General features: G+C 40.1%; 1 protein-coding gene across 3 annotated transcripts in view; it reads left to right on the top strand.

The window, feature by feature from the left end:
- Positions 1 to 22,316, top strand: part of dock1 (dedicator of cytokinesis 1) — a 575,517-nt gene that overhangs the window by 342,685 nt on the left and 210,516 nt on the right. For all 3 annotated transcript variants that reach the window (XM_063071820.1, XM_063071822.1, XM_063071821.1), the window contains 2 exons: positions 5,314 to 5,415; positions 7,241 to 7,335. In XM_063071820.1, coding sequence (XP_062927890.1) covers positions 5,314 to 5,415; positions 7,241 to 7,335 — 197 coding nt within the window. The remainder of the gene's footprint in view (positions 1 to 5,313; positions 5,416 to 7,240; positions 7,336 to 22,316) is intronic.

Below are 22,316 nucleotides of genomic sequence, written 5' to 3'. Positions count from 1 at the left end.
TACAAATACAACTTAGGGTGCTGATTGAAAATTCAATAGGAAGGAAAACACTGCACCAATAAATTTCAAACCTGGCAACAGGAAACTAAAATAGATGGACCAGTGAGAAATGCAATCACATTGAAACTGAATAGAGTGAACTTGATGAGCTAGGTTTTACCCATAAAATGCAAGAATTTAATGATTTTGCAGTTGTTCAGTGCTTAAAAACTGAAGTACAATAATTTTTGGCATACATCAAGGACTTGAATATTAATAGCAGAATTTAATTTTGCAATCTGAATTGTGAACGAAGTGTTCCATAGTCCAAGCATTTGACTGTTTTAACATCATAGGTTACGGATATATGCAAAACAAAATACATCAAATGTTGAAAGTTTTGAAGAATTAATGAAAGATGATGCAACTGAATCAGCAATTCTGGATTGGGTTTTGTGTAATAAACTGAATATGATTAGGGAGCTTAAGGTAAAAGAATCCTTAGGAAACAGTGATCATAATATGATACAATTCACCCTACAATTTAAGAGAGAGAAATTAAAGTCAAATGTATCGGTCCTACAATGGAGTAAAGGGAATTAGAGAGGCATGAGAGAAAGCTGGCAATGTTGATTGGAAGGGCATACTAGCTGGGTTTACGGCAGAGCAGCAGTGCTGAAGTTTCTGCGATCAATTTGGAAGGCAATTTGAAAGCACTGTACATCCCAAAGAAGAGGAAGTATTCTAAAGGAAAGATGGTGCATCTGTGGCTGACAAGGGAAGTCAAAACCAACATGAAAGCCAAAGAAAGGGCATATAATAGAGGAACAATCGTTGAGAAGTTAGAGAATTGGGAATTTTTTTTAAACCAACATAAGGCAAATTTAAAAAAAAACATAATGGGAGAAAAGATGAAATATAACGGATGGCTAGCCAATAATGTCAAAATAATACAAGAGTTCTTTTCAGATATATAAAGAGTAAAAGGAAGATGTGTGTAAATATTGGTTTGCTGGAAAATGATGCTGGATAGACAGTAACGAAGGACAAGAAAATGGCGGATGGACTGAATAAGTATTTTGCATCAGTCCTCATTTTGGAAGACACTAGTAGTATGCCATGGGGCAGTAGTGCGTGCAGTTACTATTACTAAGGAAATGGTGCTTGGGAAATTGTAAGGTCTGAAGGTAGATAAGTCACCCAGACCTGATGGACTACATCTCAAGAGTTTTAAAAGAGGTAGCTGAAGAGATTGTGGAGTCATTAATAATGATCTTTGAAGAATCAATAGATTCCAACATGGTTCCAGGGGACTGGAAAATTGTTACTCCACTCTTCAAGAAGGGAGGGAAACAGAAGAAAGTAAATTATAGGCCAGTTAGCCTGACCTCGGTAGTTGGGAAGATGTTCGAATCAATTGTTAAGAATGTGGTTTCAGGGTATTTGGAGGCACGTGATAAAATAGGCTGTAGTCAGCAGGTTTTCCTCAAGGGAAAATTTTGCCTGACATATCTATTGGGATTCTTTGAAGAAGTAACAAGCAGGATAGACAAGGGAGAATCAGTGTATGTTGTGTACTTGATTTTTCAGAAGGGCTTTGACAAGGTGCCACACATCAAGCTGCTAAACAAGGTAAGAGCCCAGCGGATTACAGGAAAGATACTGTCATGGATAGAGCTTTGGCTGGTTGGTAGGAGGCAAAGAGCAGGAATAAAGGGATCCTTTTTGGATTGGCATAGTGTTCTACAGGGGTCTGTGTTGGGACAGCTTCATTTACGTTCTATGTCAATGATTTGGCAAATGAAATTGATGTCTTTGTGTCCAGGTTTATGGACAATGTCAAGATGGCTGGAAGGCAGATAGAATTGAGGAAGCGTGGCTGCAAAAGTATTTAGACAGATTAGGAGAATAAGCAAAGAGGTGGCAGATGGAATACAGTGTCAGGAATTATATAGTCATGCATTTTTGTCGAAGGAATAAAAGCATATACAGTTTTCAAAATGGGGAGAAAATTCAAAAATCCAAGGTGTAATGGGATTTGGGAGTCCTCGTGCAGGATTCCCTAAAGGTTAATTTTCAGGTTGGTGGTGAGGAAGGCAAATGCAATGTTAATATTCCTTTCAAGAAGACTAGAATATAAAAGCAAGGACGTAATGCTGATGCTCTATAAGGCCCTGGCGAGTCCTTACTTGGAGTATTGTGAGCAGTTTTGGTCATTGGAGAGGGTTCAGAGGAGGGTCATGAGAATAATTTCAGAAATGAAAGGTTTCCCAATGTGGAGAGTTTGATGGCTCTGGGTCTGTACTTGCTGTTATTTGGAAGAATGAGGGTTAATCTCATTGAAAATTATTGAAAGTTGAAACCAGAAGTTGAATCCTCTTCACATCCACTCCAGATAGAGTGGATGTGAAGAGGATGTCTCCTTTGGTAGGGGAGTCTAGGACCAGAGGGTCTTTGTCTCAAAATAGAAGGATGTCCACTTAGAACAGAAATGAGGAGGAATTTCTTTAGCCAGAGGTTGGTGAGTCTGTGGGATTTGTTGCCACAAGCAGCTGTTGAGGCCAGGTCACTGGGTGCATTTAAGGCAGAGGTTAACAGGTTTTTGATTAGTCAGGGTGTGAAAAGTTATAGGGAGAAGGCAAGAGAATGGAGTTTGGTGGGAAATAAATCAGCCTTGATGAAACCGTGGATCAGAAACACTTAACATTTTAATTCTCTTTCATTTTAAATGTCTTTCCTCAGAATTACAATTGATACCTCCGGTTTTATTTTCTTGCAACACACATCAAAGTTGCTGGTTGAACGCAGCAGGCCAAGCAGCATCTGTAGGAAGAGGTACAGTCAATGTTTCAGGCCGAGACCCTTCGTCCTGACGAAGGGTCTCGGCCTGAAACGTCGACTGTATCTCTTCCTACAGATGCTGCTTGGCCTGCTGCGTTCAACCAGCAACTTTGATGTGTGTTGCTTGAATTTCCAGCATCTGCAGAATTCCTGTTGTTTGCGTTCTATTTTCTTGTTTTTTTTTCTTCCTTTTGTAATCTTTTCCTACTCTGTTCTGTTTTAATCTCTTCATTATTCCTGTCTTCATCCCATTTTTCTCTTCATTATTACTCCTGTTTCTAACTCCATTCTCTCTGCTCACTTAACCTTTTTTCCCTTGTCTTTGTTTCCTCATGTATAACATTTATTTTGTAAATCACTAACTCTAACATTAGCATTGCCAAACAAGAAGGTGGCAGGTTTGAAGATTGGACCTCTATGCCAAAAGTTCTACAGGGAGATGGATAGGATGCTAACTATCGAAAAAAAATCAGGGAGGTTTGGTTAATTACTCCCCCCCCCTTAATATAGCCCAGAGAATGAGCAAGCTGATGCTCATTCATGAACATCTGAGACCACATTTCCTCATCTCTGTTCTTCTGGGAAATCAAAACCATGGTCCTCATCTTGGTAGTAGAGGGGGCCATGTTGGAATGGGAAGTAGACTTGAAATGTAGTAGAGGACACCATGGACTGAATGGTAGTGAGGGAGCATGTGTAGGGGCAGGTGTGGCACTTGCTCTGCTTGCAAGGATAAGTGGCAGGAGGGAGATCAGTGGGGAGAGACAAGTGGACAAAAGAGTTGAATATTGAATGATCCCTGCGGAAATTGGGAAGGAGGGAAAGATGTGCTTGGTAGTGGGATCCTTTTGGAGATGGAGAGATGGAGATTACAGAGAATTATGTGCTGGATACAGAGGCTTGTGGCATTGTAGGTGAGACTAAGAGGAACCCTATCACTTGGGTATCAGTGAGAGTATGGGGTGAGGGCAGATGTGCATGAAATGGAAGAGCTGCAGGTGAGGCAGAGTTGATAGTGAAGGAAAGGAAGCCTCTTTCTTTGAAGAAGGAGTTATCTCAATTGTTCTGGAATGAAAAGCCTCTTACTGAGAGCAGATGCAATGGAGGAACTGAGAAAAGGGAAGGGCAAGTGACAGGGTGGAACGAGGTATAGTCCGGATGGCTATGAGAGTCAGTGGGTTTATAAAAGATAACAGTAGATAGATTGTCTCCAGAGATGGCAAACAAGAGATTGAAAAATGAGAGAGAGGTGTCAGAAAAGGACTAAGTAAATTTGAGGGGACCTTGGAGGTTGGAGGCAAAGTTGATGAAGCTGACGAGCTCAGCATGGGTGCAGGAAGCCGCATGAATGCAGTTGTCAGTGTAGCTTAGGAATAGTTGGGGAGTGATGCTGGTGTTGGCTTGGAACATGGACTGTTCCACATCGTCAACGAAAAGGCAGACATGGCTAGGACCCACACAGCAGTTCATGGCTAAACCTTGCATTTTAAGGAAGGGAGAGGAGCCAAAGGAGAAATTGTTGAGGGTGAGGATCAGTTCTGCCAGATGGAGGAGAGTTGTGGTGGAGGGGAACTGGTTATGTCTGTTGTCCAGAAAGAAGTGGGGAGCTTTAAGGCCCTCCTGATGGGGGAATAGAAGTGTATAGGGACTGGATATCCATAGTTATAAGACGATCATGGCCAGGGAACTTAAAGTTATTGAAAAGATTGAGAGCGTGTGAAGTATCACGAATGTTGGTAGAAAGGGATTGAACTAAGGGGGATAAAACTGACTCAAGGTATGCAGACACGTGTTCTGTGGGGCAGGAGCAGGCAGAAACAGTGAGTCTACTTGGTCCATTTTTCTGAAATTAATTCACCCAAAATAATTCCCTTTGTATAAAATGGCATGTGTGTTCTTCATTTATTGAATAAATCATTTGTAGTATCAGTAAGTGCTATTAAAATATTTGTACTGTAGAGTTATAGAGACATAGAGCAATACTTCTGTACTATTGAAGCATACCCTTTTTTGTGATAGACCTCCCCTAAAATATAAAACATGGGTAATTTGCAAACATTGGGTTTCAACCTTTGACATTTGTACAGCTTAGTAGCTATTTTCTCTCTGAAAAAAACTTGAATGAATTTATCATTTTGTAAAGTGGCCCCTGACTTGGGGATAGAACTGAGAGTAAAATGGTTAGCCTACGTTGTATTTTTTTGCATTAGGCAATCTGACAAATGCCTTTTTGTAACTAAATTCAGTCAAACTTGTTATGAGTACCAAAGACTCAGTACCTCATTGAGTGTATAGGATAGATCATGAATTTGAATTTCCTTTACCAATTTGGCAACTGTAAAACTGAAATTACACTCAAATTTAAGAGAGTTTATGGAAATATTGAAAGGGATACTTACAGGTGAAAATATTATGGATGATACATTGCATGATGCTTAAAGGCATTGATTTTTGTGATCTGAAAATAACAACACTGTGTCTGTTTTAATCCAGGGGAACTTTGTTGCTTGTATGACTGCCATCCTTAGGCAGATGGAAGATTATCATTATGCCAATTTAATCAAGACCTACGGGAGTATGCGATCAGATGTTGTGGTAAGTGGAAATGACATCCTTCACATATTTGTTCATTTAGTTTTCAGAATCAAGATTTGTGGATGACTAACAGGTGCATAGTAGTATTTGGAGCACATTTGTGCCAAAATATTGTGATGAACTGTGAATTTGCTTTAACCTGGAATGCATTTCAAATATATTATGTTAAAAAAAAGCTTAGTTTTCTGACAAGTGTGCTATAGTTGCTCTTGCAGAATGCTGTAAGTTACTGCTTGATTGCTTGATTGTTGTCATCAATCATTCATGCTTCCTATACACCATACTTCTCATCACATTTAGAACCTTTTTGGCTTTTTGTTGTTTTCCTCCTGATATTTCTCAATCCTATGACTTTATCTTTCTTTTACCTTTTGAACTTCCTGTGCTCTTCTTGCTTACTGCGTGATTGCCATTCACTAAATCCTTAATTGTCAGAATATGCTTTCCATCATTCCATTTAGCAGTCATAAGTAGAACCAGGACAGAGGCTCTTGGGCAAATAGATTTATTTTCCCCGATTCTCTACTGCTCTTATGGTGCATTGAACAGAAAAGAAAAGGTGTGGCTGTATCATCAACACATATAAAAGTTGCTGGTGAACGCAGCAGGCCAGGCAGCATCTCTAGGAAGAGGTATAGTCGACGTTTCAGGCCGAGTCCCTTCGTCAAGACTAACTGAAAGAAGAGCTAGTAAGAGATTTGAAAGAGATTAGTAAGAGATTTCAAATCTCTTACTAGCTCTTCTTTCAGTTAGTCCTGACGAAGGGTCTCGGCCCGAAACGTCGACTGTACCTCTTCCTAGAGATGCTGCCTGGCCTGCTGCGTTCACCAGCAACTTTTATGTGTGTTGCTTGAAATTCCAGCATCTGCAAATTTCCTCGTGTTTATGGCTGTATCATCAACTCATTAGGACTGATTCTTCCGTTATCTCCCAGTCATTAATTGTTTGTTCCTATGTCGCACTGCTCATTCTCACATGGTTCACAGTGCAATCTTCTGCAGGAATGCCACCTCATGCTTATCACATGCTTTTGCATGGTAATGTTTGAAGAATGTATATGTTTCAAACTTATTTGAAGAAAAGCTCCTAGACAAAATTGGTAGCTGCTGAAAAAATATATTTCCATTGGCAAAGTTGATTAAAACAAAGAAAGATCAGGTATATCTCAGGCGACACAATCTCATTTAGGCTCTGTCAAAATTCTGAGCAAATATTTTAAATCTAAACATGATCTTATAGAACAGGGTCACATCTTTAAAAATTACATTTAAGTAAATGCAAAAAAAGTTGGATGATACTTTTGTTGCAAAATATGAAAAAACCTTGAACTTCAGATTTTAGAAGCTACAGATGATAAATATATTAAAAATGTTACTTGAAGGCATTTTGTTCAGTGAATGAGTCTAATAGCTGGACTTTGCAATGACAGAATAATATAGACTTGCTTTAATATAGAAATTATTCTGCAGTGACACAACTCTTTAACATAAAGAAACTGCATCAAAGGCTAGCAAAAAAAACTGGCTTTTGTACAGTTTTTAAAAATTTTACACTGGAGTGCCACACTAGATTTTGTGTCAATTCTTTAGGGCGGGACTTGAGTATACACTCATTTCAGAGGGGAGAGTGTTATCACTGGGCTGTAACTCATGTCAATCTTGAGTCATTGATTGCATTTGAAATCATGCATTTGAAGTTGTAAGAAAAAGTGAAGCTTGCTTAAAATGTATCATTTGCTAAAATAAAAGTATAAAGTATTTACTGTAAACCATCTTACCATTTGGAACTATTATTTGAAAACTTGAACAATTGTGCTCCATTGTAGGATTTCCTGATGGAGACATTCATCATGTTCAAAGATCTTATTGGAAAGAATGTCTACCTTCCTGACTGGGTTATAATGAATATGATGCAGAATAAGTAAGTATTATAACGACTGAACTTTTATTGGGATACATCTATTCCAGTTTTGATTGAAAATGGTACTTTTCTCTGGAAGAAGCAAATGAGTATAATTAACCAGAAATTGAAAAGGCCAGTTTTCTGGTCGCAAACAACAGGAATTCTGCAGATGCTGGAAATCCCTTACTCACTCTTCCTTCAGTTAGTCCTGACAAAGGGTCTCGGCCTGAAACGTCGACTGCACCTCTTCCTAGAGATGCTGCCTGGCCTGCTGCGTTCACCAGCAACTTTTATGTGTGTTGCCAGTTTTCTGGTAGTGGTTTTCTAGTACATCATTTTTAAAATCCTGTTTTACCGATTATAAGCAAATTATAGAATCTGGATTCTTCAAACCTTTGTTTTTTTTTCTTAATTCCTTCGAGTAGAAAATACTAAACGTACTGAATTTCTGTGTGCAAGACAGTTGACAATCAGGTTAATGAGCCTCCATCAAAGTCAGAAAAAAGTTGGAAATATACTTTTTCTCCCATCTTAATGTGCACAGAAAATTGAATTATGCAGAGGAAACGAAAATAAATACTTTGTGATAAACTGAAGACCAGAAATGTAGAGAGATCGCATTTTCAGCAACCCTGGTAAAAGAAAATACAGAAAAATCAGACCAAGAAAAATTTATCTGAACTTGATGGGGTGAATGAATTTTAACATTCATTTTGATCTGTATTCAAAAAAATTGAAGAAGATAGTTTGTTAAATAAAGATTTTCTTGCCCTATGAAGAACTTCTACAAAACTAAGATGAACTTTTAAACTCTGAACCATTTAGACTCATCAATAGCAACAAATCAAAGTTTTTTAACCTTTACCATAGCATAATATGATTACGTCACCTGATTGCTGAACAAACAACTGATGAGATCAGAAGTTATGGAAAGGTCAATAATGTTGAGAATTAAAGGCACAAAGGAGAGAGTATAGCAGATGGAATTGTGCACTTTCACATAGACTTGCTATATCCTTTTCTCACATTTACAATGTCATTTCATAAGAAATAAGTGCATCTGGCTCTTTGAGCCTGCTCCATCATTCATTGGCTGATCTTATAGCTCAATAGCTTTGCCTCACTATCTCCATTGTGCTTGTCCAGAAATCAGTCAGTTCTCTGTTTTGAATGAGCTAAATGTCTGAGCCTTCAAAGGAGAATTCCAAAGGTTCACCATCCACAGGGTGAAAAAATTTATCATCTTAGTCCTCAATGGAGACTGAAACAAGGTCTCCATTTTAAAAATAAGTTAGAAAACAAGCATATTTTAAGTTGTATAGAAGGAGGTGAGTTAGAGAAAACAAAATGAATCTAAGAGAGTGAATGATGCAGTTGGCTGTGGTAAAAGCTATCTCATTTCAGACGATTTGGATGGAGGACATGCTATAATTAGAAAGAGGTGAATGAGCACAGAGCGCAGTGTGGTTGATGGAAATTTGAAATAAGGAAGAATTCTGGAAACATTAATCTGCTCAGGCTGTGCACATATAAAAAAAATAGGCAAGCAGTGCAAGTGCTAGGCTTGAGAAGGTCTCAAAGGAGAGGTTAAACAACCAGAGATCCTGGTGCATATTGGTACCATTGACATAGATAGAAAAAGGGAAGAGGTCTTGCACAGTGAGCATAGAGGGTTAGGAAAGATGGTGAGAAGCACAACCTCAAATGTAGTGCTATCTTGATTACACCCAGTAACATGTGTTAGTTAGGGTAGGAATAAAAAGCAATAGTTGCTGAATGAATGGTTGAAGAACTAATACAGGGCAGAATTTCACATACTTGGATCATTGAAACCTGTTCTGGGGCGGGAGTAATCTGAAAATAGGGACCGTTTGCACCTTAACTGAGGGGAGCTAATGTCATGGCTGGTGTGTTTAAACTATTTTGGCAGGGAATGGGAACCAGAGGATAGAAACATAGAAACATAGAAAATAGGTGCAGGAGTAGGCCATTCGGCCCTTCGAGCCTGCACCGCCATTTATTATGATCATGGCTGATCATCCAACTCAGAACCCTGCACCAGCCTTCCCTCCATACCCTCTGATCCCCCTAGCCACAAGGGCCATATCTAACTCCCTCTTAAATATAGCCAAAGAACTGGCCTCAACTGTTTCCTGTGGCAGAGAATTCCACAGATTCACCACTCTCTGTGTGAAGAAGTTTTTCCTCATCCCGGTCCTAAAAGGCTTCGCCTTTATTCTCAAGCTGTGACCCCTCGTTCTGGACTTCCCCAACATCGGGATCAATCTTCCTGCATCTAGCCTGTCCAATCCCTTCAGGATTTTATAAGTATCAATCAGATCCACCCTCAATCTTCTAAATTCCAACGAGTACAAGCCTAGTTCATCCAGTCTTTCTTCATATGAAAGTCCTGCCATCCCAGGAATCAATCTGGTGAACCTTCTTTGTACTCCCTCTATGGCAAGGATGTCTTTCCTCAGATTTGGGGACCAAAACTGCACACAATACTCCAGGTGTGGTCTCACCAAGGCCTTGTACAACTGCAGTAGTACCTCCCCGCTCCTGTACTCGAATCCTCTTGCTATAAATGCCAGCATACCATTTGCCTTTTTCACCGCCTGCTGTACCTGCATGCCCACTTTCAATGACTGGTGTGTAATGACACCCAGGTCTCGTTGCACCTCCCCTTTTCCTAATCGGCCACCATTCAGATAATAACCTGGTTTCCTATTTTTGCCACCAAAGTGGATAACTTCACATTTATCCACATTAAACTGCATCTGCCATGAATTTGCCCACTCACCCAACCTGTCCAAGTGACCCTGCATCCTCTTAGCATCCTCCTCACAGCTAACACTGCCGCCCAGCTTCGTGTCATCTGCAATCTTGGAGATGCTGCATTTAATTCCCTCATCCAAGTCATTAATATATATTGTAAACAACTGGGGTTCCAGCACTGAGCCTTGCGGTACCCCACTAGTCACTGCCTGCCATTCTGAAAAGGTCCAGTTTATTCCCACTCTTTGCTTCCTGTCTGCTAACCAATTCTCCACCCACACCAATACCTTACCCCCAATACCGTGTGCTTTAAGTTTGCACACTAATCTCCTGTGTGGGACCTTGTCAAAAGCCTTTTGAAAATCCAAATATACCACATCCACTGGTTCTCCCCTATCCACTGTTACATCCTCAAAAAATTCTATGAGATTTGTCAGACATGATTTTCCTTTCACAAATCCATGCTGACTTTGTCTGATGATTTCACCGCTTTCCAAATGTGCTGTTATCACATCTTTGATAACTGACTCCAGCAGTTTCCCCACCACCGACGTTAGGTTAACCGGTCTATAATTCCCCGGTTTCTCTCTCCCTCCTTTTTTAAAAAGTGGGGTTACATTAGCCACCCTCCAATCCTCAGGAACTAGTCCAGAATCTAATGAGTTTTGAAAAATTATCACTAATGCATCCACTATTTCTTGGGCTACTTCCTTAAGCACTCTGGGATGCAGACCATCTGGCCCTGGGGATTTATCTGCCTTTAATCCCTTCAATTTACCTAACACCTCTTCCCTACTAACATGTATTTCGCTCAGTTCCTCCATCTCACTGGACCCTCTGTCCCCTACTATTTCTGGAAGATTATTTATGTCCTCCTTAATGAAGACAGAACCAAAGTAATTATTCAATTGGTCTGCCATGTCCTTGCTCCCCATAATCAATTCACCTGTTTCTGTCTGTAGGGGACCTACATTTGTCTTTACCAGTCTTTTCCTTTTTACATATCTATAAAGACTTTTACAGTCAGTTTTTATGTTCCCTGCCAGTTTTCTCTCATAATCTTTTTTCCCCTTCCTAATTAAGCCCTTTGTCCTCCTCTGCTGAACTCTGAATTTCTCCCAGTCCTCAGGTGAGCCACTTTTTCTGGCTAATTTGTATGCTTCTTCTTTGGAATTGATACTATCCCTAATTTCTCTTGTCAGCCACGGGTGCACTACCTTCCTTGATTTATTCTTTTGCCAAACTGGGATGAACAATTGTTGTCGTTCATCCATGTAATCTTTAAATGCTTGCCATTGCATATCTACCGTCAATCCTTTAAGTGTCATTTGCCAATTTATCTTAGCTAATTCAGGTCTCATACCTTCAAAGTTACCCCTCTTTAAGTTCAGAACCTTTGTTTTTGAATTAACTATGTCACTGTCCATCTTAATGAAGAATTCCACCATATTATGGTCGCTCTTACCCAAGGGGCCTCTCACGACAAGATTGCTAATTAACCCTTCCTCATTGCTCAAAACCCAGTCTAGAATAGCCTGCTCTCTAGTTGGTTCCTCGACATGTTGGTTCAAAAAACCATCCCGCATACATTCCAAGAAATCCTCTTCCTCAGCACCTTTACCAATTTGGTTCACCCAATCTACATGTAGTTTGAAGTCACCCATTATAACTGCTGTTCTTTTATTGCACACATTTCTAATTTCCTGTTTAATACCATCCCCGACCTCACTACCACTGTTAGGTGGCCTGTACACAACTCCCTCCAGCGTTTTCTGCCCCTTAGTGTTATGCAGCTCTACCCATATCAATTCCACATCTTCCTGGCTTATGTCCTTCCTTTCTATTGCGTTAATCTCCTCTTTAACCAGCAACGCCACCCCACCTCCTTTTCTTTCATGTCTATCCTTCCTGAATATTGAATATCCCTGAATGTTAAGCTCCTATCCTTGGTCATCCTGGAGCCATGTCTCTGTGATCCCAACTATATCATAATCATTAATAACAATCTGCACTTTCAATTCATCCACCTTGTTACGAATGCTCCTGGCATTGACACACAAAGCCTTCAGGCGCTCTTCTACAACTCTCTTAGCCCTTATGCAATTATGTTGAAAAGTGGCCCTTTTTGATGCTTGCCCTGGATTTGTTGGCCTGCCACTTTTACTTTTCTCCTTACTACTTTTTGCTTCTACCCTCACTTTACACCCCTCTGTCTCTCTGCACTGGTTCCCATCCCCCTGTTGTGAACTAACCTCCTCTCGCCTAGCCTCTTTAATTTGATTCCCACCCCCCAACCATTCTAGTTTAAAGTCACCTCAGTAGCCCTTGCTAATCTCCCTGCCAGGATATTGGTCCCCCTAGGATTCAAGTGTAGCCCGTCCTTTTTGTACAGGTCACACCTGCGCCAAAAGAGGTCCCAATGACCCAAAAACTTGAATCCCTGCTTCCTGCTCCAATCCCTCAGCCACGCATTTATCCTCCACCTCATCGCATTCCTACTCTCACTGTCGCGTGGCACAGGCAGTAATCCCGAGATTACAACCTTTGCGGTCCTTTTTCTCAACTCCCTTCCTAGCTCCTTATATTCTCCTTTCAGGACCTCTTCCCTTTTCCTACCTATGTCATTGGTACCTATATGTACCACGACCTCTGGCTCCTCACCCTCCCACTTCAGGATATCTTGGACACGATCAGAGATATCCCGGACCCTGGCACCAGGGAGGCAAACTACCATCCGGGTCTCTGGACTGCGTCCGCAGAATCGCCTATCTGACCCCCTTACTATCGAGTCCCCTATCATAACTGCCCTCCTCTTCCTTTCCCTACCCTTCTGAGCTACAGGGCCGGACTCTGTGCCGGAGGCACGGCCACTGTCGCTTCCCCCGGGTAAGCTGTCCCCCCCAACAGTACTCAAACAGGAGTACCTATTGTTAAGGGGCACAGCCACTGGGGTACTCTCTATTACCTGACTCTTCCCCTTCCCCTTCCTAATCGTGACCCACTGGTCTGCCTCCCGTGGCCCCGGTGTGACCAGCTGCCTATAACTCCTCTCTATCAACTCCTCACTCTCCCTGACCAGACGAAGGTCCTTGAGCTGCAGCTCCAGTTCTGCAACGCGGTCCCTTGGGAGCTGCATCTCGATGCACTTGGTGCAGGTGTGGACGTCCGGGAGGCTTGGAGACTCCAGGGCCTCCCACATCCAACACCGAGAACAACAAACTGCCCTCACATTCATACTGCCCCTGTCCTCAAATAACAACAGAAATTGAATGCCAAACCTTCCTCGCCTCGCCCGTTTCCGCCTAAGCCCGGTGAGCCGAAGCCCTTAAGCCTTCACTCTGCTCCTGGCTCACTCCGCCGCCCGCAAACTCCGCTGCCCGCTGTATGAGGCTCTGTTCCTTTTAAATCTGCCACGCTGCACTGCCCGACGTCACACGCCTGCGCAGTCCCACCTCTCTGAATGTCGATGGAGAAAAAAAACCGAAAATTTCAAAAATGTCTTCCTCCACACTCCCGCTCCGACTCTCAGACTTCCTTCTTCGGTCAGATTAGAAAATGGAGGAATTGAGAGGAAAGGAAGGGATTGAGAGGAAGATTGGTGTTATCCCCAGTACAAACGGGCAGGAGAAAGTTAACAGGCACAGTGTGGCAGATAGGTTGAAGTGTAAATATTGCTGGGAATATTAAGGATGAGGATGATGAATTCAGAGCATAGATCAATATGTGGAACTATGACTTTGTGGCCATAACTTATTATTAAAAATGCTCCTCTGTTCAGTCAAGGTGGCATGAAGAGGGTGAGAAACGTTGTCCAGAATTGCCAGGATTTTCCGTTGGGTCCTTTGTTCCACCACAGCCTCCAGTGTATCCAGTTTGACTCTTATAACAGTGCCAGCATTTCTAATCAGTTTATTGAGCCTTTTGGCAACACACATGTTGATGCCTTTTCCCCAGCACACTACCGCATAGAAGATTGTTCTGGTAACAACAGACTGGTTGAGCATGTGAAGGAGAAGCCTGCATACTCCAAAGGTCTTCAGTCTTCTCAGGAAGTAGAGGTGACTCTGGCCCTTCTTGTACACAGCCTTTGTGTTGGTACTCCACTTAAGTCTGTCATCCAGGTGTCTCCCCAGGTACTTCCAGGTCCTCACCACATCCATGTGCTCACCATCAATAGTAACAGGGAGCAAGGCAGACTTAGTCATCCTAAAGTCTATCACCATTTCCTTTGTCTTACTAATGTTGAGTTGCAGATGATTCATCTTGCACTATTTGACAAAGTCATCCATCAGGACCCTGTATTCATCCTCCCATCCTCCCTTTATACACCCACTACTGTTGAGGCTTCAGAGAATTTCTGCAGATTACATGACTCAGTGTTGTATCTAAAGACCGAGGTGTACAAGTTAAACAGGAAGGGAACCAATACGGACTCCTGTGGGGCCCCAACACTGCTTATAGCCATGTCTGACACACATATTGTGGTCTGCCAGTCAGGTAGTCCATTATCCAGGATAAAATAGAAATCATATTTTACTAACTTGATTAAGGCTTTTGAGGAGATGATAGGTGATGATGAAGGTAGAGCTGTTGATATTCATGAGATCCATAGTGACTTGGCCATTTAGATTCAGAATTGGCTTGCCAATAGAAAACAGAGGGTAGTGGTCAATATAGTGTTGTTGTGAATAGTACAGAAGACTGGCAAAAGATAGAGTGGAAAATAGATCAGGTGCAGATGCAGACTGAGAAATGGGAAATGATGTTGAAGTCTATCACCACATACAGCCCTAGGATTCTTTTTCCTGCAGACATACTCAGCAAATCTATAAAATAGTAATTAAATAGGATCAATTGATAACAAGCTGTGTAAATGCAAATATAAATAGATAGCAATAAACAACAAGAGCATGAAATGACAAGATAAAAAGTCCTTAAAGTGAACCCATTGGTTGTGGGAACACCAGAAATAGAATGAGTGTAGTAATCCTCTTTTGTTCAAGAGCCTGATGGTTGATGGGTAGTAAGTGTTTGTGAACCTGGTGGTGCAAGTCCTGAGGCACTTGTACCTTCTACCTGATGGCCTGGGAGGTGAGGATCTTTGAGGGTGGATGCTGCTTTTCTATGGCAATGTTTCATGTAGATGTACTCAATCGTAGAGAGGGTTTTACCCATGATGTACCGGGCCAAATCATTACCTTTTATAGGATTTTGCAATGAAAGGTATTGGTGTTCCTGTACTAGGCTGTAATGCAGCCAGTCATCACATTTTCCACCACACATCTATTGGAGTTGCCATGGTTTTTGGTAACATGGTGAATCTCTGCAGACTCCTAAGGAAGTAAAATGCTGCCACGCTTTCTTTGCAATTAGATCTATTTGATGCGTCCAAGACAGGTCCTCTGAGATAGTGACATGCAGGAATTAAGTTACTGACCCTCTTCACCTCTGATCCTCCGAAGAGTATTGGCTCATGCATTTCTGTTTTCCTTCTCCTGCAGTCTACAATCAGTTCCTTGGTCTTATTGACATTGAGTGAAAGGTTGTTGTTATTACACCATTCAGCCAAATTTTCAATCTCCCTCCTGTATGCTGATTCATCACCATCTTTGATACAGTCTGCAACAGCGGTGTCATCAGCAAACTTGAATATGGTGTAGGAGCTATACTTAGCCACACAGTCATAGGTGCAAAGAGAGACTTTTCTCCAAAAGGTTTATGGACATATTGCAAAGCATCCATATAGCAGATAGGACACAGTCTGATCAGCATAATCCAGAGCAACAAATCTGTTTCAATCAACTTTTTTCCTTCTACAAATTAAATGTACAAAAGTCTAACCATAATAACACCAACAGTTGAAAAACCTAGATTCACTTCAGTGAAGATTATAAATTACATTGTGAAAGATCTTCCACTATCTCAAATTCACCAGTCCACCTTTGCCTTTGATCATGTTGTTCCTTATGGTGTGCTCCAGCGTGCAGTCTTCCAGTGCAAGTCTTGCTGCTGGCCATCAGTGAGCTGCAGCACTGGGTTTCTCCCAGCACATAGCTGGCTACAGTGACAACAACACTGTTGACAGCTCATTGGTTGTCATACCCACTGTTTAAATTGAATGTCTGTGGAAAAAATGAAAGGAACAAATAAAAATCCATTTAAGAGAATGAGAACATTTAAACCACCTTTAATAAAAATAGGCTTTATTTACTATTCTCACTACACTGCCCCATTGATTTCAATGTGTTAACCTGACACAGTTTCAGCAGGGAAGGCGGATATCTGTAGATGTTTGCAGGGGACTTTTTTGTGCCCACCCATCATACCTAACTGCTGTGTGGTTCTCAGAGGATTTATCCCATGCACATATAAGCTGCTGGAGGAACTTAGTGGATTGAGCAACATCTGAGAGGGAAAAGGAGTTGTTACATTTCAGATTGGAACCCTGAATCAGGACTACCCCTCCTACAGATGCTACTTGCTAAGTTCCTCCATCAGATTCCTTGTTGCTCCAATTCCAGTATCTGCAGTCTTGTGTGTTTCCCATGCACAAAAAGTGCTGAGAAGATCTTTGATAAACTGAAAAGCCATGCTCTATCTTTGAGGTCTTTGAAATTCAGCGTCTCTGAATGCCCCAACTGCCATTCTTTTGCAGTTCAACCCCTATCTGTGTGAATGAGCTTGTTGTAGATTCTGCACAAGAGCTTTGAATACATTTCCCAGTCTGAATTCCAGCAATGGAACATGGTGACAGATTTGCTGGTGGGAACTTGATAAGAACTTTAGGACTTCCATGCTTCAATTCACACGTCAAAACTCACTTGTATATATGTGAATAAATGCTCACAGTTGACTCCAGAACTGTCTATAAAATCTGGACCACTAGGTTTTGTCTGACTGAAAAGGATTATAGAAAGGAATTTGCTTCACCACTGCTGCAGGAAGCTTCAAAGTATTTTCCTTTTAAACCAATGATCTCAAATGCAAGATAAATCATAGAATCAATTTGTATTTGCAGAGAAAAAAACGGTGTTGTGACTAAGATAACTCTCAAGAAATAAAGCAGCAATAATTACATCCATCTATGAAGCAAATTTAACAAAGTAAAAACATCTCAAGACATTTTGCATATAAAATAGGCCAGAAAAAAATAGTGCTGAGTAAGAGAAGTCAATGATGATCGCAAGCTTGGTCAAAAGATAAAGTGTATCTTAAAAAAGAATGACGAGAAAGTAACAGACAGAATGTCTTAAGAATGTTATTTCCAGTGCTTAGAACTTTCACAACTGGGAGTACAGTTGCCAATGCTGCAAAAGTAAAATCTGGGGCTAGTTATGAAGATTTGTGAATTCTGTTTTTTACTTTGCCAGAAGCTGGTGTTGGAGAACAGACCCATTGGACATAGATGCATGTAATTTTGTTATGAACTGGGATATTGTCAGCAGCATTTAGAAAGATTTCAGTTTTTTGGAGCGTAAAACAAGAAATGTGATAGAGAACTAGTCCATCATTGAGAAAAGAATGGATGAGGGTTTCAGGGGCATCTAAGCTCATTCAGGAACAAATTGTATTAAATTATGGAAATGAAAGTGGATGGTCTTTATGTTGCCAGCAATAAGCTTTAATATTGAATTCTATTTCATAAAAGGTACCAAATTTGCCAGCAGTCTAGATCACTTACAAGCTGTTGACAGGGTAAAGATGGAGTAGAACCACAAACAACCTCTCTGTGTGAAGATTATCTCCTCCTCCTGAATATTATGATGTTACAATAAGGAATAAAGAAAGGAATTGCGGGCTAAATCTCACTGACACATTATCAATATAAACAGTAGCATGTAGAGAACTGATAAACGTTATCGCCAAAACTAAAATTCCTGGTTTTACGAACTGAATGAAAGGCTGAAATAATCCTGAGAACTTTGAGAGCCGTAAAGACATGCACTCAGGTTTGCTGGCTGTAAAGTTCTTCATATTTTATACATTTTCAGTGTCTCTGATATCTAGAGAATTTGAAATCTTTTTTGATTGAAATTTGTTAATAGAAATAAAAGGATGATGTTGGGACAATTAGGAGATAATGGAAAGGCAAGTATTAGAGGGACAGAGAAAACAGTGTTGATGAACGAGTAATGAGAAGGGTGTCCTTTTGAGATGGGAACACCCATATTTGCCATATATCCCACCTCAGGTGTAGCAGCTGCTTTCCTTCCTAGATTAGTCATCTTCACAAAGTAGAAAAAATAGACACGTTGTTGTCAAAGGCAAAAAAATAAGTTGTCAGTTGTAGCAGGAAAAGAGAGAGACTCTGTAAAAGCAGTATAAAGGTAGCAGCCTTGTCAATTAGTCATGTGCAATCCCAGGAGTTTGCATATGCAAGGAGCTTAGCTAATGGTATGCTAGCTTTTTCATATCCTAGAAATGTACCTAATTTTGCAACTAGTTGGTTACCAAGATTCTGAAGTATGGGAAATTACTAATAATGTGGGGGAATATCTTGATGAAAGGTCTCAGTTCGAAACATCGACTGTTTCCTCCCCTCCATAGATGCTGCTTGACCTATTGAGTTCCTCCAGCATTTTCTGTATGTTGCTCAGGAGACTGTAGGAGATGTTAAATGCAGTAGATTCCAATACTACACATGTAACTACTACATGCAAGAGATTTAATTTCACGAAAATTTAATTTAGGTTATTGTTAAAGGTCCATTGTTAATTTTTTCTGTAGACTTATTCTTCAGAGGTCAGCTTTTTTAAAATACTTCCTTGCGTTTTGAGATATCAGCATTGCTGGCAAGGCTGGCATTTACTATCTGCCCATCATTGGCCTCAGAAGGTATTACTGTATTCCTTTTGTATTTTCTTTTGGTCAGCAGTCGTCGTTATTAAGCAAACAAATAAATCTTTTGAAATATATTAAATAACAATACCACATTCTAACAAAATAATAGACACTTTGAAATCCATCTTTTGTATATCTACAAGACTCTTTTGATATTGGAGTGCTGTATTTGTCCAACTATCTGACAATTAGTTAATGAGGGGGCTAAATTGTGCTGATTCCTCTGACGGTCTTCACAATAAGATATTCTATAGAAATGGTAACTTCATGTTTTGAGAAGTAATGAAAATGATACTTGACAGTAGTTACTGAAAAGCAGTCTGAAGTAGCAAGTATCAATGTGATTGTTATTAGATGTATTTGGCTGCCTTTCGAAAACAAAAGGCTGAATTTCTTTGTGATGAACTTGGACATGTAGATCTTGAGTGAAATAGTTCTTTGTTAGGGATTAATATGTGAGTTTTACATCAAATATTGAAATATTTGGGATTTTTAATGTGCGTTACAGTTTAATGTTTCCTTGTTCTGTTTTTGATCTTCTATATCAGAAACCTTTCTCAGTCTAGCATCACATCTGTCATGTTGTTCCTAAGAGCAGCATCTGTGAATTAATTTTTAACACAACAGCTGCTCTGTTCATAAGCTTTGCACACATGAAGCTCATTCCAAGAAATGGTTGCAGAGTAGATTTGCTAGTCCATTACAAATGAACCTTCTGTATGCATAGGTTTTAGCTCATTTGTTCTATTTCACAGTGAAGGCTCACTTGATACCCTCTTGCATAGTGAGTCTGATTCTAGAGTTAAGGAACTATATTGGCAAATTTTGAAATATATACTTAAAAATCTAAAAATAGATGTAGCAAATCATTTAAGTTTATTTATGCTTTAATTTATCTTCATTTTGTCCAAATGTATGTAATTTTAAAGCTCAGGCACTGTTCTAGATGAAGAACATTTCCTATTTCTTTTTCTGTCAGCAGTTGTTCCTCAATGAGACAGTACCCTCGTTTAGCAGAGTAGGTGTAAAGTTTTCTCTTCAAAAGTTCATACTTGTAAAGAAAACCTCTCAAAATAACATTATAAGCATTCTTACCTCTCAAACCCAGTGGCCTAAATCCATTTTTGCACATTTCATCTTCTTCAAGTCGTCTGGCAAAGGAACGTTTGTCACTAAATGAAGCTGGTAACAAAAAAGGGGCTGTTACAATTAAACCAAAACTGCTATAAAGCCATTACAAGATCATGATAGCTCCTAAAAAAAAATCACATGGAATAAATTATTTCCTACATTTGGGAAGTGAAGTACTTCAAATTCAAAAGACATCAGTTTCAAAAGAGAAGATCTTAGAAACGATGCACTGCTGCAGCTGAGCAATGGAAAGATGGAATTTTAGATGTCTTGGAGAAATTGGAATAGCTGACTCAAGTAAATAAGATATAAAGATGGAGGAGAGAGCCTCATTTGCCTCTTTTGTGCAAAGATTTGTATCCCTTAGAAATTTTTATTTTGTCTCTTAGACTGATTTGTAATACGTTGTGTTTTGATGGTCAGTGCAATAATATATATTTCAAAATACCTTAAGAAGAAAATTTGGACATGGTCGCCTTGTATCTGCTGGAGTATAGAAGAGTAAGAAGTAACTTCATGTAAACATACCAGGTCCTGAAGGATTTTGACAAGGTAGATGTGGAGAGGATATTCCCTTTGTTGAACCAAGGATCACTGTTTAAAAATTAAACAATGACCATTTAAGGCAGGAATGTGATGTTTCTCTCCCCCCGCCCCCCCCCCCCGCCCAGAGCATTGAGAGTCTTTGCACTCTTTGTTCTCAAAAATCATTTTAACCTAAGTTTTGGATATTTTTAACACTGAGGTTGATAGAGCTTTGATAAAGAAGGTGATTAAAATATTACTGGTGCTAAGTTGGAATATAGAACAGTTTCAGTCAGATCAGCTACAATTTTATTGAGCAGAGAAGCACTGCAAGGTATGGCAGTAATTTCTAAATTCTGAATCACTAAGTTTGTATGCAAAATTTGAATTATTTATTTAGATCAGATGTATTATGCAGCCTGGGGAAAAATACACACGCAGGACAACAATACTTCTTTGGGTCTTAAATTCCTTTATCTGTTTTAGATGTTTCATTGCAGAAAGAGGGTATCAAAATAAAAACAACAAAATAAATTTTAAAAATCTGTTCCCGCTATTACAATCTCAGTTTAACTTCGGACCACATTCCTGTTACGTATGCAGTATGAAAATAACTAAAACAAAATATACAAAACCAATACAGTAGTGGCAATTATTTGGCACACACGTGCTTAACTTCCAAGCACATATAGGTTAGTCCTTGAAATGAATTCTCCTCGCTCATGCTAGTAGGCAGATTAAGGAACTTCAAAATCACGCTATCCAGCGCTGATCAGTTTACTTGAGAAAATCTAAAGCATCCACATGTAAAACACTTTAAATAACTGATATTCTAGATTTACAGTCAAGTATAAACAAATTTACATGGATCTTATCAAATGTTATTCACCTTTCCTCACCAAACCTGGGAATAGGGCTACATGAGGCTGCTTCACAAGATATCCATGGTATTTTTTTTAGATTAAGAAATTTTTGCATTAAGAAATGATACAATATTTCCTCTGGTGTGATATCACAAAACACAGGACAGACCAAGACTGAAAAAACTGACAAAACCACATAATTATAACATATAGTTACAATAGTGCAACAGTGCAATAATACCATAACTTGATGAAGAAGTCCATGAGCACGGTGAAAGTTCAAAGTCTCTCAAATGTACCACATCTCACGCAGACGGGAGAAGGAAGAAAAACTCTCCCTGCCATGCCGACCACAGTCTGACTCTGAGTCATCCGAAAACTTCGAGCTTTGATCAGCTGTCCGACACCGAGTACTAAGCGCCATCTCTGTCCGAACAATTTGACCTCAACCTCGGTCGCCAACAGCAGGCAAAGCCAGGGATTTTGAGTCCTACCCTCCGAAAGATTCCCGACCATGCAGTAACGACAGCAGCAAACAAGCGTTTCAGAAATTTCTCCAGATGTTCCTCTGTGCTTTCACGTCCATTCTCCATCAAATCAGAATTGTCCACGGCCCCTATTTAACAGATATGATATCATTTTTCACCGGAGGGCTGCGCACGCGCAGACGCTCTACTCTCTCTCCTCCCACCTTTTAGGAAATACCATGGTATTTTATGTACTTTTCTAGCCATGGTATTTTAGGATAGATACGAGCATGGATAGAAGATTGGCTGACTGGCAGGAGGCAAAGAGTGGGAATAAAGGGGGCCTTTTCTTCTGGTCTGCTGGTGACTAGTGGTGTTTCACAGGGGTCAGTAT

The sequence above is a fragment of the Mobula hypostoma genome, chromosome 19 (assembly GCF_963921235.1).
Source record: "Mobula hypostoma chromosome 19, sMobHyp1.1, whole genome shotgun sequence".
NCBI lineage: Eukaryota > Metazoa > Chordata > Chondrichthyes > Myliobatiformes > Myliobatidae > Mobula > Mobula hypostoma.
The sequence above is the reverse complement of the archived record's forward strand: the minus strand, read 5'-3'. Positions and strand labels throughout refer to the sequence as shown.